Genomic DNA, 17,992 nt, shown 5'->3' with positions numbered 1-17,992 from the left:
CATATACACTCTCACACACACATACACACACACATATACATACACACCCACACTCTCATATACACATACGCGCGCGCGCACACATATATACACTCTGACACACACATGTATACACACACACCGGGGCGCAGCTTATTTTCTTTAAAGCAAACTGCAGTTTTGGGAAAGTGGGGAGACGGGCTTTCCAAAAACAGAATACCTCCTTAAATTATTGCTAATTTTTCATTTTTACAGGTCGCAGACCAGCAGGCTGGTATGTTTGGTCAGTGCTGTTTCGATGTAGGGGATGTTAAATTGACAATGGGGACTGGAACATTTATGACAATCAATACCGGAGTTAATCTGCACACTTCAATAGCAGGTATGGGCACACTGCTACCTGACAGATCGGGCACACTCTGTAACCTAATGCAACAAATCTAGTAATCCTATATGGAAAAGTTAATGATTATATATATTTCTCTGTGAGGTCTGTACCCACTGGTTGGCTGGAAGATTGGCAACGAGTTGGTGTGTTTAGCAGAGGGTAATGCCTCCGATACAGGGACCGCTATCAAGTGGGCACAAGAGCTGAGTAAGTGCTAAGTAAGTCTGCAGAATAGTTATCAACCCAAATGATTTACATCTGGTTGAAGCTTTACGTTTATAGAAACACTTGAAATAGTATAAGGTAATTTTGACATAAACGCTCAGTAGTGCTGCATACATAGGAAAATACCATTAGTGCAAAATCTTATGCATGTATGGCCACATCGGAACATACACAAGCAGTATGATGCAGGTACAGGGGGAGCCTGGTGAAAAGCTGAGCTCCTAATACTTCAGCTGGGTCCATAACGAGTGTAATACTACCGTTATGCCACAAATGTCTCTCATGAGGCAGCATATTTTAATCCCCCCAAAAATAAAATAAGCCAAATGCACTAAAAAAAAAATTTAATTTGTTAACGTCCGTAAAAACCAATAAACTTTGTGATATTAAAAACACACAATGAGCGCTTTTTGAAAGGAGCACAAAACTGTTACTGTTTTTTGTTAATCCTGCCTCACAAAAAATGAAATAAAAAGTGATCAAAAAGGTGAAAGGTGTGTGTATAATATATCTTATATATAATTGCCTAGAATACTACTTCCTGCAATTTGTGCCAACTTCCGTCCGGAGCTAATGTCCGGAGCTAATGTCCGGAGATAAGTGACGTCAACAGTGTCCAGTGTCTGATTGGTTGCCGCCTGCTGCGAGCGACCAATCAGAAACGTGCCGTACTGTGACACACTCCGCCCGCCATTTTGGTGTGATTTTTGAATTTTTACCTCACAGCAAGTTTCTACCGCGTGGAGGCGGGCCCAGTGACGTTGCTCTTCAAGCTCCTGCCGAATTTCAAGTATATATGGATTCTAGACTCCCGATTCTTTAGAATCGGGCTGCCATCTAGTATATATATATATATATATATATATATATATATATATATATATATATATATATATATATATAACACACACACACACACACACGTATGTAAAATATGTAGCTGGTGAAATAAGTATTAAACATGTCACCAATTTTGTACCGTAAATATATTTTCAAAGGTGCTATTGACATGCTTACTGAAATTTATTTGAATACTACATACAAAAGCCTTTGCCTGTGATGACAGTTTCAAGAAACTAAACTGGAGAAACTAGTCACATACATTGCTCAGGTGTGATTTTGGCCCACTCTTAAACACTAACGGTCTTCCAATCCTGTAGGTTCCGTGGCCTCCTTCTATGGACTCTCAACTTTAGTTCCTTCCATAAATTTTCTATTGGATTCAGGTTAGGTGATAGGCTGGGACATTCTAGCACCTTTATTTTTTTCTTCTCTGAAACCAATTGAGAGTTTCTTTGGCTGTGTGTTTGGGACCACTGTCTTGCTGAAATGTCCACCCGTGTTTCATCTTCATCATCCTGGTAGATGGCAGAAGATTTTTATTGAGAATGCCGTGGTACATTTATCCATTCATCCTTCTTCAAATATATGAAGTTTATTAGAGTCATATGCTGAAAAACAGCCATACCACAATGTTTCCACATCAAAACTTCACTGTTGGTATGGTGCTTTTGGGTGTGATCTGCTGTGCCCTTTGACCTCCGAGCATGGTGTATATTATGGCATCCAAAGGGTTCAATTTTGATCTCATCTGACCAGACTGTGCTCTACGAATATTTCACAAGCTTTTCTAAATGTTGTTAAACAAACGTTAAAGGCGCTTGAACATGCTTTTTGTTCAGCAATGGAGTCTTTTCTGGTGAGCGTGCATAAATGCCATGAAGGTCATGTGCATTACTTATAGTTTTCTTTTAAACAAATGTACCTGCTGATTCCAGTTCTTCCTGTAGCTCTCCACGTGTTCTTTGGCTTTTGGACAACTCTCCTGGTAATTATTTTCACTCCTCTGTCTGAAATCTTGCGGAGAGCACCTGGTTGTGGACTATTTATGGTGAAATTATGTTCTTTCCATTTCCAGTTTATGGCCCCAACAATGCTCCTTGGGACCTTCAGTAGGTTAGAAATTCTTCTGTAACCAATGCCATCATTATGGTTACAACAATAAGGTTTCGAAGGCCTTGAATACCGCTCACTGGTTTTACTCATCATGAGATGTTGGTTGTGTGGCACCTTGGTAATGAGACCCCTATTTATAGGTTATCAGTTGAACCAGCTGATATCATCTTTCACTAAGGGTACCGTCTCACAGTGGCACACATCGTATACAATCTCGTGTTAACCTTTGTTACACGATGCGATCATGCTGCCACAGCTCTCAGCGGGGTCCCTGATCGCAGTAGCGTGTCAGACACAGCGAGATCGTAAGTATATCGCTGGAACGTCACGGATCGTGCCGTCGTAGCGACCAAAGTGCCACTGTGAGATGGTACCCTTAGGATTGCTTCCTAGTTACTGATAGATTTCAGCTTGGGTCATGACTTTCTATGGCTTTCTGCACCACTATTTCTTCATGTGTTCAATACTTTTTCCCTGTGTCATTTCTCATTATTATACATAACTTAGTTCATGGGCATCTATGGTTTGATTTATTTTCCTGTATGAATTGGATGGGTTGTTACAGACATCTGGTGAGAATTTCATGTCAATATCACCTTTAAAAATATTTTTACCTAGAAAATTGGCAACGTGATCAATACGTATTTAACATCTTGCTACAGTAAATAATTAGGCCCTCACTGAGCTCTGCAAAGAGAAAAATGAAAAAAGTTATGGGTCTCAGTACAACCCCTGGCAAAAATTGTGGAATCACCGGCCTTGGAGGATGTTCATTCAGGTGTTTAATTTTGTTAAAAAAAAAAGCAGATCACAGACATGGCACAAAACTAAAGTTATTTCAAATGGCAACTTTCTGGCCTTAAGAAACACTAAAAGAAATCAAGAACAAAAAATATGGTAGTCAGTAATGGTTACTTTTTTAACCAAGCATAGGGGAAAAATTATGGAATCACTCAATTCTGAGGAAAAAATTATGGAATCACCCTGTAAGTTTTCATACCCAAAAATAACACCTGCATCAAATTAGATCTGCTCGTTAGTCTGCATCTAAAAAGGAGTGATCACAGTTTGGAGAGCTGTTGCACCAAGTGGACTGACATGAATCATGGCTCCAACATGAGAGATGTCAATTGAAACAAAGGAGAGGATTATCAAACTCTTAAAAGAGGGTAAATCATCACGCAATGTTGCAAAAGATGTTGGTTCACAGTCAGCTGTGTCTAAAATCTGGACCAAATACAAACAACATGGGAAGATTGTTAAAGGCAAACATACTGGTAGACCAAGGAAGACATCAAAGCATCAAGACCGTAAACTTAAAGTAATGTGTCTCCAAAACAGGAAATGCACAACAAAACCAATGAGGAACAAATGGGTGGAAACTGGAGTCAACGTCTGTGACCAAACTGTAAGAAACCACCTAAAGGAAATGGGATTTACATACAGAAAAGCTAAACGAAAGCCATCACTAACACCTAAACAGAGAAAAACAAGGTTACAATGGGCTAAGGAAGAGCAATCGTTGACTGTGGATGACTGGATGAAAGTCATATTCAGTGATGAATCGCGAATCTGCATTGGGCAAGGTGATGATGCTGGAACTTTTGTTTGGTGCCGTTCCTATGAGATTTATAAAGATGACTGCCTGAAGAGAACATGCAAATTTCCACAGTCATTGATGATATGGGGCTGCATGTCAGGTAAAGGCACTGGGGAGATGGCTGTCATTACATCTTCAATAAATGCACACGTTTATGTTGATATTTTGGACACTTTTCTTATCCCATCAATTGAAAGGATGTTTGGGGATGATTTAATCACTTTTCAAGATCATATTTCAAGATGATAATGCATCCTGCCATAGACTAAAACTGTGCAAACATTCCTTGAAAAAAGACACAAGGTCAATGTCATGGCCTGCAAATAGTCCGGATCTGAATCCAATTGAAAATCTTTGGTGGAAGTTGAAGAAAATGGTCCATGGCAAGGCTCCAACCTGCAAAGCTGATCTGGCAACAGCAATCAGAGAAAGTTGGAGCCAGATTGATGAAGAGAACTGTTTGACACTCATTAGGTCCATGCCTCAGAGACTGCAAGCTGTAATAAAAGACAGAGGTGGTGCAACAAAATACTAGTGATGTTTTGGAGTGGTTTTTTTTTTGTTTGTTTATTTTTCATGATTCCATAATTTTTTCCTCAGAATTAAATGATTCCATAATTTTTTCCCTATGCTTGGTTAAAAAAATGTAACAAATAGTGACAACAACATTTTTTGTTCTTGATTTCTTTTAGTGTTTCTTAAAGCCAGAAAGTTGTCATTTGAAATGACTTTAGTTTTGTGCCATGTCTGTGATCTGCTTTTTTTTCTACAAAATTAAACAACTGAATGAACATCCTCCAAGGCCGGTGATTCCATAATTTTTGCCAGGGGTTGTATATGGGGGAAAAAAATTCTTTCAAAAGTCATTTTCTTGTGCTAAAATAGAGAAATATAAAAAAAATCAATTGGGTATATCACCGTAATTGTATCAGCTCATACTATAAAACTATAGGCCACAAAGTAAAGCCATAAAAAATACCAAAAAAGTAATGCACAATGTAGCGACCAAAACTCCGTTTCGAGTCACAGTCTAAAGTTAATATTTTTTGTGCAGCAAATGAAAATGTAAAAAAACTGAATTGTTTTTATTCTATTTCTCCTCATAAAAGACTGAAGGGATTGTCCAGTCACGGCATATTCACGACCTATCCACAAGTCTATCCTATAAAGAAATAGCAACTGTTCTGCAATACCGAGGAGTGACCGCTACTCATTGCACAGAGCTCGTATGACAACTGATCGGTGGGGGGGTGCCAGGGGTCCACCACCCAGTATCAGTATGGTTGAACCAGCAATACCTTTAGGCCATGTGCACACGTTGATTAAATGCATGCAGAAATTTCTGCAGCTTTTGGCAAGAAAAACACAGCTGCAAAAAGTTGTGTTTTTGATGCGTATTTGCCCTGCGTTTTTGAGTAAGGTTAATGGTGAAAAACGCTGGCAAAAACGCACAGAGAACTGACATGCTGCAGATTATTCTCTGCACCAAATTTGCAAGTCAAAACTACTCATCGTGTGCATGACATGTCAGGTTTCTCACTTGCTTTGTTGGCATCAGGATTGCGTCAGGTTTTGCTTGCAAATCTCGATGGCAAAAATGCACCAAAAACGCCCCAAATCTGCAACGTGTGCACAAGCCCTTAGAAGTGTTATCTAAATGCCAGAATGGTACCGCTGCCAAATACAAACTCATCCATGACAAAAACAAGACCTCATACAGATAGGTCAATGAAAATAAAATTAAAATGATGGTTCCTGGAATTCACCAATTAAGAAGCATAAAATAGCTTAAAAAGATGTTTGGTGATTAAGGTTACATTAGGCCATGTTTTTTTACGGGGTTAAATAAAAAGATAGATTTTGCTATATCTCCCTGATTATTGAATATTATTCTCCATTCCTCAGATCTTTTCACAGATTTTGCTGACACGGAGATAATGGCCAGAGATGTCCCAGACTGTGAGGGGATCTACTTTGTACCATCCTTTACAGGCCTGCAGGTGGGTACATACGGGCAGTGGGGCTGACACTGGAGCACGGACATGCCATTCCAGAATTAAATCCCCACAGAACCCACCAAGAAGATGAAGATGCCCGGCCGCAGTACTGAAAGTGCGGCACCTGGGAGAAAATTAACTTTATTTCTCCTGGGAGCCGCCGGCTTTCAGTCAGTCAGGCGTGCCCAGAGCAATTAGTCATCACTCGCAGCACTGAGAGCAGCAGCTGTAATAGCGCCCCGGCACTGATACACTGCTCTGAGAGCTGTGAGTTGGTGGCGGGGCGTGCTTGTAGCTGCCGCTCTCAGTGCTGTGAGTGATAACTGTAATTGCTCTGGTCATACCTACATAACTGAAAGCCGGCGGCTCCCCGGAGAAATAGACTTACGGTAATTTTCTCCGTGGTGCTGCACTTTCAGTACTGTGTCCAGGCACCTACATAACACTATTAATCTGCAGATTAACTCTATATCTTCAGGTTGACCGTGTTATCGGACCTGACAGGTTCCCTTTTAAAGAAAAACCCCACTGTAAATCATTGCTGGGTACAGACATATATATCTCTCTTACGGGACTAGCTTCTTTTTATTCGTACTGTTTAATAACTAGATTTTCTCACTGTGTATTGCATGGTCATAAAAATAAGTTCTCTATGTCTTAAGAAATCTTGTCAGAGAGGACTCGCATTTCCTAATATTCATTGCCTACGGTGGCAGGAATGTTGAGCACCTGTGCTGATGAGCTGGGTACAGACACCGATCAGTATGGACATGTCTGGTGTCCTTGGGCAGCTGTGTATGCAGTAGCTGAGGAACACCAGTTTGAGTGGTTGTTTTGTTAGTTCGGTAATATTTATGAGTTTATAACTTCTCTAAAGACGCTTTCATACACTGAGTTTTTTTTGGGAAAAAAAAGGTGCCTGCATTTTTCTTAAAAACAGCCATAAGTAGTTTCAAAGGAATGGAACTTTTAAAAGAAGGTCTTATATTTCTCCATCCTACTCGATCTTCTACTGGTTTTAATGTAAAGGGTTTTCATCGTTTAGAATTCCAGTTCCCGAAACAGTTTTTTATTAACAAAAAAAAAAATCAGTCACACTTTGCCCACCGCCCCCGGGTCCAACGCTGAGTCAGCGCTGCTGTTCTCGGGGTCTGAGATTGGCTCAGTGGCTCGTCCCATGTTACTGTAATACCCCGTTCACAGCCGTTTAGATCACTGACGGGCTGTTGATGTGACATCAGCGCTGCAGCCAATATCGGAAACTGGACGCAGCAGACAGTGCTAGACCAGAGGAAAGGGAGTACAGCATGGTTTGTTTTGGTTTTTTTTTAATTACAAAATGCACCAGAGGACCAGCATTAACTGACAGGGAACAAGCCCTTTTAAGTGGAGCCTGCCATATTGAACATGGTTTCTGACATACCAGCCGTAGGTTATAAAGCAGGATGAGAGGAGCAGACTGATTATAGTTTTGTGGGAAACAATTTAGTATAACTTATTTTACTTACTGAAATCCCTGCTCTTTATATCCTAAGGAGTCCCGTGGATGATTCTATGTAGTCATTGGCAAAATGGCTATCAATAAGTAAGACCGCCCACTGGACTCCTAGAGCAGGAATTTCAATAAATGAAATAAGTTATTCTGAATTTTTTTCTACAAACCTGTATATAAATCTGCTGCCCTCTGATGGATCATCAGGTAGAACATATTAAGGGCAAACAAATACAGTAAGAAACCACTGTAAGGCTATGTGCACACGTTCAGGTTTTTTCGCGGTAGAAACGCTATAAAAACTCATTAAAAATGCATACATTATGCATCCTATCATTTAGAATGCATTCTGCATGTTTTGTGCACATGATGCATTTTTTTTTCCGCGAAAAAAACCCATTGCGGTAAAAAAAAGCAGCATGTTCATTAATTTTGCGGATTGTCTGCGTTTTTCCCGCTATTCTATGCATTTGGGAAAAAACGCATGAAAAAACGCAAAAAAAACGCATGCGGATTTCTGGCAGAAATGTCCGGTTTTTGTCAGGAAAATTTCTGCAAGAAATCCTGACGTGTGCACATACCATAAATGTGGTTTTCATCTACTTGTGTCACGCTGTTTGGGTAAAGAATGGGGATCTAAAACTGTCCCTGAAACTGGGACCCTAAGTACCATTGTCCCAGGGGTACACTTGAAGGTAGAGAGGCCTGAGTCTCCAACCATTCTATGCTCCTGTATAACCCTGATCTGTCCTCTCCCGCAACCATTAAGCCATGGGACAGAAATGTAGGGTAAACAAGACACAAAGACAAAACTGAGATAACAGCACCAAAATACAAACACTCGCCAAAGTAGAGATCTATGTAAGGAATGATAGGAATGTACAAACTAAATGGGAATAGGACAGTGAGGAAAGCATACACCCAAAAACAGCATGCAGCAATCTCCAGCAGCAACAACGCTCTCCAAGGAGCTAGGAAGCAAAGCTTTCATTGGCAAGGGTCTGGCCAGGTTTTATAGGGAGAGGTAATGACCAGATCAGAAGCAGCTGATAATGGAGCAGCATAGAAAGGGTGGAAACCTCTTCAGCACCAAATTAAACCTAATCCGTTTAGTATGGGACACAAACACACAGGCTAAATGGAACATCTGCGATTCACAATACGTAGTGATCTTCTAACCCCAGGAGGACGTGACACACTCGTGACAGCTTGTTTCCCATTTTTAATTTCTTTATTTATTTTTTTTATGTATTCTATATTTATTATAGATCAATGTCAGGACCACGACTCAAGCACAATAATTTTTTTAATGTACCACAATCATGAATACGGGCTTATTATACTTCTTCCATATGGAGGTATACAATGCTCTGAGGTTTAGGTCACGCTGTTTACCAACCTTGGTCTCCAGCACATTTTCCATATTTTGCGCTGCAGCTTTGTGTCCATTATATGTGAGCGTCTGTAATATATGCATATACATCTCTGTACACAGAGATAATGCATATAGTCTGTACTGTCTGCTTGTAACGTGTCTTGTTTTCTCCCTCCCTGCTGCCGGTACATGTATGTAAGTGTCTCTCTATTACTATATTATGGAAGGCAGTGGCAGGGAGCGTGATTTTAATGCTAAACGCTGTCTGTGTGTATTTAGGCTCCAGTGAATGATCCGTATGCGTGTGCCTCTTTCATGGGATTGAAGCCTTCTACCACAAAGTGTCACCTAGTACGAGCCATACTGGAATCTGTAGCTTTTAGGTAAATACTACATTACTTTTTAATTCTTAATAATGTATATTAGGTAAATTAAAACATGCAGCCAAGAATTGTAGCAGATATTAACATTAACGGTTCTAAATGTGCCCAAAACAGGTGACTGGTGACCATTAATTTGTAATTCCAACTTTAAAAAGGTATTCTTGAATTGTCTCTTGAGCAGCTCACAACTCTGCAGTCTCCTTACTTCACGTTTCCGGTCAGGGTGGGTCCTCCTCCTTGAGTGACGGGTCTGGTAAATAGTAGACCTGTAGTATTAGTGGAACTATAAAGCTCGGCACAAGTTCTTCTGTAACACAATCGCTTCTCAGTGTTTTTTCTGAAATCTACATTGTTTTCGCTGTGTATACCCATAGAGGTGACTGGGCACTTGAAAAGCACACAGATCAGGACAGCGAGAGCCGTGATTAGGAGAGCTGCTGTGGGAGAAGCCAATGCGGAAAGCTGGTGGTTTTGCCAGATTTATAAAAGCAGCTTGTCAGGAGCTGAGAGGAAGAGGACTGATGAGAGCAATAACTGTCGTATAAAAATTGGTTTAGAGAGATCTAATCTGGATGTTGTGTTAATTTTTCACTTGTAATGTAAATACTGCCCACACTTAAGGTACTGTCACACTAGACGATATCGCTAGCGATCCGTGACGTTGCAGCGTCCTCGCTAGCGATATCGTCCAGTGTGACAGGCAGCAGCGATCAGGCCCCTGCTGGGAGATCGCTGGTCGGGGAAGAAAGTCCAGAACTTTATTTCGTCGCTGGACTCCCCGTAGACATCGCTGAATCGGCGTGTGTGACACCGATTCAGCGATGTCTTTGCTGGTAACCAGGGTAAACATCGGGTAACTAAGCGCAGGGCCGCGCTTAGTAACCCGATGTTTACCCTGGTTACCATCCTAAAAGTAAAAAAACAGTACATACTTACCTACAGCCGTCTGTCCTCCAGCGCTGTGCTCTGCACTCCTCCTGCTCTGGCTGTGAGCGTCAGTCAGCCGGAAAGCAGAGCGGTGACGTCACCGCTCTGCTTTCTGGCTGCCCGGAGCTCACAGCCAGACCAGAGAAGCAGAGCGCCGAGGACAGACAGCGGTAGGTAAGTATGTAGCGTTTGTTTTTTTACTTTTTAGGATGGTAACCAGGGTAAACATTGGATTACTAAGCGCGGCCCTGCGCTTAGTTACCCGATGTTTACCCTGGTTACCGGTGACCTCGGGATCGTTGGTCGCTGGAGAGCTGTCTGTGTGACAGCTCTCCAGCGACCAAACAGCGACGCTGCAGCGATCCGGATCGTTGTCGGTATCGCTGCAGCGTCGCTATGTGTGACGGTACCTTTAGGCACGGTCCGAGCAGGCACTGGCTGCCGAGTTCTATGGGAACTATCTCTACACTATGTAAGATAAAAGCTCTTACAGCAGATAATGAAAACAAGTCAACTGCTACTTTGCTTTGTTTCATGCTGCCTAACTAAAGCAATTTAATGCCTTGAAAATACCTCTTTAAACATTATTTTCATTTTTTTAGGGCCTCCATTCTGAGCAAATTAATTTCTTAGCATAGACTTATTAAACTCATTTTTTTAAGTTCTGAATAGCCCGTAGAGTCAAGTTCTAGGAGTTTGGCCATCTAGTTCCTCCACTAGGTGGTGCTCACAGGATTCATCCTGATGTAGTTGTTACTATGCTTGGAGTAATACACCTCTCATTTTGCTTGTATTCCTATGAAGGTATTTGAATAGCATCACTCATATATTAATTGTGTTATCACTTTTTTATTATTAATTGTTAAGGAATAGGCAGCTCTATGACACCATGCAGAGAGAGACGTCTATTAGAATCTCAAAAATAAGGTACGTCTTCAGCCTGTGTATAAGTAGGTCCTGACCTGTGTTTCCATAATTTTAATGGGATGCCCTTGTACGCTGCAGGGCTGACGGAGGAGTCAGTAACAACACCTTTGTGATGCAGATGACCGCAGATTTATTTGGTCAAGCCATTGATAAACCAAAGCACACAGACATGTCCGCACTGGGAGCTGCTTTTTTAGCCGGCTTGGCTGTAGGTAAGTGGTTGTATATTAGGGGAGTACCTCTTACAGAACAAAAAAAAAATCACTAAAAGGCTTAACTATGGACATATTGTTATATGCCTGTGTCAGTACAATGCACCCACTGTAGGCATCTAGTTCTTTTTTGACAATTTTGTAATTGAATTAGGATCTAAGCACATGGCCAAAAGTTAAAGCAACCTTCTGGCCAAAAATAAAAATCACAATAAATGCATAGGGAAAATAATTACTCGTTTTTAATTTTTCTGCAGCGATTCCTCCAATTCCCAACATTAGTCAACAAATGAAAATGTTGAGATGACAAATAATAACCAAAATGATACTAGGTTGTGTCAGGATTCCCGAGGAAGGAGATCAGATCCCTTTATCCAGACATAATCAATAAGAAACATAAAAAGGAAGGTTCGCCAGCATCCATGAATAATATGGAAGGATTTACCGTACCTCCATTACATTACCATATATTAACATATATGGGAGGGTCAATAAATCCACATGTTCGGTCATGGATGCTGGCACACTTTCTTTATGAAACACAACAGTAAAGTAAAGGACCCTTTGCACAGAGGAAAGTCTGCCAAACCCATCTGCTGACTACTGTCTAATGTGTATGGGAGCCGCCTAACTCCCCTTCAACAAATGTTTGGAGAGAGCAGGATCGGGCATGTTAAATCTGAACACTCAACCCTTTTGTTCTTTCGAGAGATAGGACACCACCTTCGTTTCTGGTAGTTCTCTCCTGAAATGGGTTGTCCGGCCTTAGAGTGACTGCAGACTTGTAGCCTATATGACTGCAGACTTGTAGCCTATATGACTGCAGACTTGTAGCCTATATGACTGCAGACTTGTAGCCTATATGACTGCAGACTTGTAGCCTATATGACTGCAGACTTGTAGCCTATATGACTGCAGACTTGTAGCCTATATGACTGCAGACTTGTAGCCTATATGACTGCAGACTTGTAGCCTATATGACTGCAGACTTGTAGCCTATATGACTGCAGACTTGTTGCCTATATGACTGCAGACTTGTTGCCTATATGACTGCAGACTTGTGAATCCTCACATTTCGCCCATTGTGCATTGTGAGGATTCTCTGGTGCCAGCGGCAGGCGGATGACAGCAGTTATGTGATTTGCATACGTGTTGTCACGTGCCAACTAGATATAAGTGTGTTGAACTAGGTTGGACAAATAATTGTGGTCACATGACCTCTCGGCACCGGAGAATCCTGTAATGATTTACACATATGCAGTCACATAGGTTACAAGTCTGCAGTCACTGTAGGGCCACACAACCCCTTTTAGGAGAGAACTACCAGACACCAAGTAGTATTCTCCCTGCTGCTGCTCGCTTCCAGGCCGGTGCAGAGAACTGTAACAGCCACCACCCAGCGAGCACACGGTTATCAGGCCCACTGTGCAGAGCAGGCTGTCAATCAGTGTGTCGGGACTAATCCTATTATGCTCTTCGCCCTGATGACTGGAAGCGGATGGCGGCAGGGAGAATATAGCTCCATCTTCTCCCTGTAGCTGCGCTTCTATTAGGCCTGCCAGACACGATATAAATGCTATTCTTACCGTGTTTATTGCTAGTTCTCCATATATATATTATATGCTTGTATTAACAAGATCCATATCAAGCTGATTATTTGCAACTAGATGGTGGCCCAATTCTAACGCATCGGGATTCGGAATTCTAGAATATGTATATATGTATGTATGTATAAAGCACAGGCCACGTAGTATATAGAAGCCATGTAGTATATAGCAGCCATGTAGTATATAACAGAGCCCACGCAGTATATAACAGAGCCCACGCAGTATATAACACAGGCCACGCAGTATATAACACAGGCCACGCAGTATATAACACAGGCCACGCAGTTTATAACATAGCCGGCGCAGTATATAACAGAGCCCACGCAGTATATAACAGAGCCCACGCAGTATATAACAGAGCCCACGCAGTATATAACAGAGTCCACGCAGTATATAACAGAGTCCACACAGTATATAACACAGGCCACGCAGTATATAACATAGCCAGCGCAGTATATAACATAGCCAGCGCAGTATATAACAGAGCCCACGCAGTATATAACAGAGCCCACGCAGTTTATAACAGAGCCCACGCAGTATATAACACAGGGCACGCAGTATATAACACAGGCCACGCAGTATATAACACAGGCCATGCAGTATATAGCAGTGTGGGCACCATATCCATGTTAAAAATTAAAAGTACTTATATACTCATCCTCCAGCGTCCAGCGAAGATGTCCCGATGCGCACGCTGCTGCCGCCAGCTTTCGTTCCCAGAGAGCCATTGCGAAATTACCCAGATGACTTAGCGGTCTCGGCAGCATCAATAGTAAAAAGTTGGTCACACAGGGTTAAAGCAGCGTTAACAGAGTCGTTACACCGCGGCATAACGCGGTCCATTAACGCTGCCATTAACCCTGTGTGAGCGCTGACTGGAGGGGAGTATGGAGCGGGCGCCGGGTACTGACTGGATGGAAGTAGGGAAGGGAGTAAGTCTCGGCTGGGCTGTGGCCGCGACCAATCAGCGTTGTGGGATTTCCGTGACAGACAGACAAACAGACGGAAGTACCCCTTTGACGATTATATATATATAGATAGATGTTTTATCTCATTTGTTTTAGGCGTCTGGTCCACCAAAGAGGAACTGAAGAAGCTTCGACATCAAGAAGTCTTGTATGAACCACAGCGCAAGATCAAAGACTATGAGGTCTCCATGTCTGCTTGGGAGCTGGCACTGCAGCGATGCTTCAACTGGTATAATGACTCTTAGCAAACAAGTAGCCAGACTTCTCCACATCGTCCTCCCGCAGCAGAGAGGAGATTTGTCCCGTCTGGTTCCTAGGATGCCCAACTAGCACCAAGTAATATCTCCTGTAATTTACTAATTATCAAAGTATCAGCCAGACCACCCACAGAATGTGTCCTCTCCTTGTATAAGTTGGTGTAGCCGTCCACGGTCTCCCACCTAGTATGACGTTTTTATTAAGTGACTTGCTTCACTTTGAGTCACTTGTCATAACCTGCAGGTGGTGGAGTCCGTTCCTTGTCCCGTGAGGATGTACATGACGAGAAGGAATTAAACTGTGACCTGTGACACTACAGTGTCCATTGCTGCAAAGTAGATTGTCAATGGCGGACTCCTACAAGTGCCTCATACCCGCGGCTGAATCTTGCATGTTCTGGTGGACAGATGTGTCCACAGCTAAAAATTCTATGTGTACTCTGTCCACATAATTTTCTTGAGCTTGGAGAGCAAGAACACTGCAATGTGGCTCCATGGCCATCAATGCTTGTTCTCAGGTTTCAGCCTTTGGCACTGGAGACCTCAATAATGTCTCTTTCTTTTTTTTTTTTTGCAAGAGTTTGTCGAGGCACAATTTTGCTTTCCTTAATCTGCAGCCACTACTTTTATACCCTCCTGATCAAACTTTTTTTTTTTACGCTTTTTGTTGGCTACTTCTCTACACATTCTCTGGGTAGTCTAACCCAAAGAATAAAATTCTTTTGATTATTCATCAATTATTCTTATTTGGCGCTAGCTGGGCAGCCCCCGGGAGGAGGCTCAGCCATGAATATCTCTTCTGTGCTGCCTTCAGCAAAGGAAACTGACAGGTAAGGCAAATCTGTATGCCCTGAGGACACTGGAGCGATGACTCTTAACCCTATGGACACCAGGTGGATTTGAGCAGTGGCCTTTGAAGGAGACTCTAGTATTATAAGGGATATGGCTGAGACATTCTGCTAGCCTAACTGAAAAAGGAAAGAAGTTTGAACATAGTCTTGTTTCTCATTTGTATGTTTTTTTCCATATGTCTATGGTTCTTTAGCTGGATTCTTTTTTTTAAAGCTTTCAATGCTGCTAGTAATGGATTCGTGTGCCTTGATGTGATTGGTAATGTCTTAGCCTTACAGGGAACCGGTCACGTCCCAAAATGCTATTAATCTGCAGGTTAATAGTGTTCTAAAGCTGCTCAAGCCGGGCTATCAGGCGGGAATGGACTTTATGCCTCCTGGCAGCCTCCAGCTTTCAGTTATAAAGGCAAGGCCGACTGTAGCCACGCCCCAGCACTGACTGACAGCCAGCTCTTTTCACTATGTCCTGAGCTGTGACTGAAGCCACGCCGGCCCATGCCTATTAGTGAAAGCCGGAGACTGCTGGGAGGAATGAAGTCAATTACCTCCTGGTCGCCGGGCTCCTAGTGCAGCAGCCACACTGCTTTAGAACACTAATAACTTGCAGGTTAATGGCGTTTTAGGACATGAGAGGTTCCTTTTGAAAGAACAAAGTCTTGCAAGTGCAAAATGCCAGCTACGTTGTTCACAATGCAGTGGCTTCCCAATAGATGGATCTGTTCTAGGTAGTATGTGCCTGTATATGTCATTGATATTTACATAGTAATCCCATGATGGATCCACTGTGCCCTGTAGGTCATGGCGGTTATTACACACAGTCTAAATGGCACAGTGGCAGGTTTTGATTTTGCACAACACTAAAGCGACTCATGAGAAGTCACGAATTGTGAATATGTTAATTTATATTTTTAATTTTATGGTGCCTTAAATTGTACCTTGTATTACAAGTAATTTCTTAACCTATTGTTAGTTACTAAAGCGTCCTGTGTTACAAGCAGAGAGATGTGAGCATGAAGGATGGAAGCCCATACAGCCACCATCATCTTACTTTTAATTTTAAAAGTTAAAAATAAAACTTTTTAAAGAGACTTTCCAGGCAGGTGCACAAAGATTATATGTAGGTCTCCGACTATAGGGGATGATTGCCTGGTAATTATTTTTCTCAAATCTTACTTATTGTCTGCTTTTTAGCTTCTCTCCATAACTGCAAAGCTGTGATGTGTGACTACAGTTTAGCTACAGTGCCTGCAGGGAGTCTATGGTAGTCTAAGACACACCCCTGTCTTTTCATTGGCTCAGACTGCAGCTCTCTTCCTCCCGGGTGACTCCACCTCTTTAGATTGGCTGCTGTGCAAAAACAATAGTCTATCACAGGCTCAAAGAAGCCCATGAATAGAGAGTCGACTTCCAGTAAAGAAAAGGCTGATTACCAAGACTGATTGGGTGCTGTTTTACAGTTCCTTAGAAATGGAAGTTGTACCTGATTCTTCAGTCAAAGTTTATCCATCACTATCTATATGTCTGAGTTACAGTTAAAGGGGTGGTTCCATACGCAACACTTGTCACCTAGGATTGGTTATAAATGTATGATCAGTGAAATTGTAAAAGGCCGCTGACCATAAATGCACCTTTAATGCCCGATGCACGACTCTTAATGTGTGTAGCATTTGACATTGTCTGACTGTTTATATTTGCAACACCAATTTACACCTTATTAGTGATGATCGAATATACTCGTTACTCGAGATTTCCCGAGCACGCTCGGTGTCCTCCGAGTATTTTTTAGTGCTCGGAGATTTAGTTTTCCTCACCTCTGCTGAATGATTTACATCTCTGAGCCAGCTTGATTACACGTGGGGATTCCCTAGCAACCAGGCAACCCCCACATGTACTTATGCTGGCTAACAGATGTAAATCATTCATCTGAGGTGAAGAAAACTAAATCTCCGAGCACTAAAAAATACTCTGAGGACCCCCGAGCGTGCTCAGGAAATCTCGAGTAACGAGTATATTCGCTCATCACTACACCTTATATGTCTTTGATGAAATATGAGGCTAAAGGAACCTTCACAGCCATGTCTCTTACGGTTTTTATTTTTGGAGTGAGGATGCACAAAGTTTTGCACACTTTTTTGGGAGCATGCAGATGCCCTTATAGCGGCCATATTTACCATTGTGTCTGACCCGTCGGTGGTACGGGCCATAGGGTGTGAACGCAGCCGCTGACTCATTGCTCGACATCGTCTGTTCTTTGAAGTGTTCTATACCTTTAAGAAACGGAATGAAGGCTTAATTAGGAATATGTATAAATTGTTTTGCAAAATTACCTCGTTGTCTTTAGGATTTACAGTATATTGGTGAATGTTACTAATTAACTGGATGTATGTTGTAAATGGCCTGTAATAAAGTCTGATCTGTATTAAGACCTTTTTTGTCCATGCTGTGTGTGGTCAGTACAGTGGGTGGATGGGCAGCAGATGGAGGTGATGCTGTTAGGAGGGAACGGGCATCACTGCTGTAGCCAATCACAGAGCTCGGCAGCTTGTGCCGTCTACCTCCACCCCACCACCGAGCTCAGTGATTGGCTACAGCGGTAATGCCATGCCATCACCAGAGCAGACGGTGACTCGGGGACGGTGAGTACCTGCTTTTTTGTTTGATATATTTTGCATGGTTTGGAATCTACTTTTTGTACGTTACCATTGTGGTTGCACACACTGGAGCCGGCCATACACATGAGATAGCTGTTGGCCCAATGCTCGTTCTGCAAATATTCCTCCCGTTTCCCCATATACAGCGGCACTCGGCTCGGCCATGCCTTGATGTATTTTCAACAGGTAGAGAGGAG

The 17,992-nt window shown here is 42.2% G+C and overlaps 1 protein-coding gene across 2 annotated transcripts in view; it reads left to right on the top strand.

Moving 5' to 3' along the window:
* Positions 1 to 17,569, top strand: part of GK5 (glycerol kinase 5) — a 73,632-nt gene extending 56,063 nt beyond the window's left edge. The window contains exons 10-16 of one of the 2 annotated variants that reach the window (XM_069727885.1): positions 235 to 361; positions 470 to 574; positions 6,054 to 6,148; positions 9,292 to 9,395; positions 11,190 to 11,249; positions 11,328 to 11,461; positions 14,133 to 17,569. In XM_069727885.1, the coding sequence (XP_069583986.1) occupies positions 235 to 361; positions 470 to 574; positions 6,054 to 6,148; positions 9,292 to 9,395; positions 11,190 to 11,249; positions 11,328 to 11,461; positions 14,133 to 14,281 (774 nt within the window). In that variant the 3' untranslated portion in view covers positions 14,282 to 17,569. The remainder of the gene's footprint in view (positions 1 to 234; positions 362 to 469; positions 575 to 6,053; positions 6,149 to 9,291; positions 9,396 to 11,189; positions 11,250 to 11,327; positions 11,462 to 14,132) is intronic. The other variant, XM_069727886.1, reaches the window with a different exon arrangement.
* Positions 17,570 to 17,992: the final 423 nt, after the last annotated feature.

Source organism: Ranitomeya imitator, chromosome 5 (assembly GCF_032444005.1).
Source record: "Ranitomeya imitator isolate aRanImi1 chromosome 5, aRanImi1.pri, whole genome shotgun sequence".
NCBI lineage: Eukaryota > Metazoa > Chordata > Amphibia > Anura > Dendrobatidae > Ranitomeya > Ranitomeya imitator.
The sequence above is the reverse complement of the archived record's forward strand: the minus strand, read 5'-3'. Positions and strand labels throughout refer to the sequence as shown.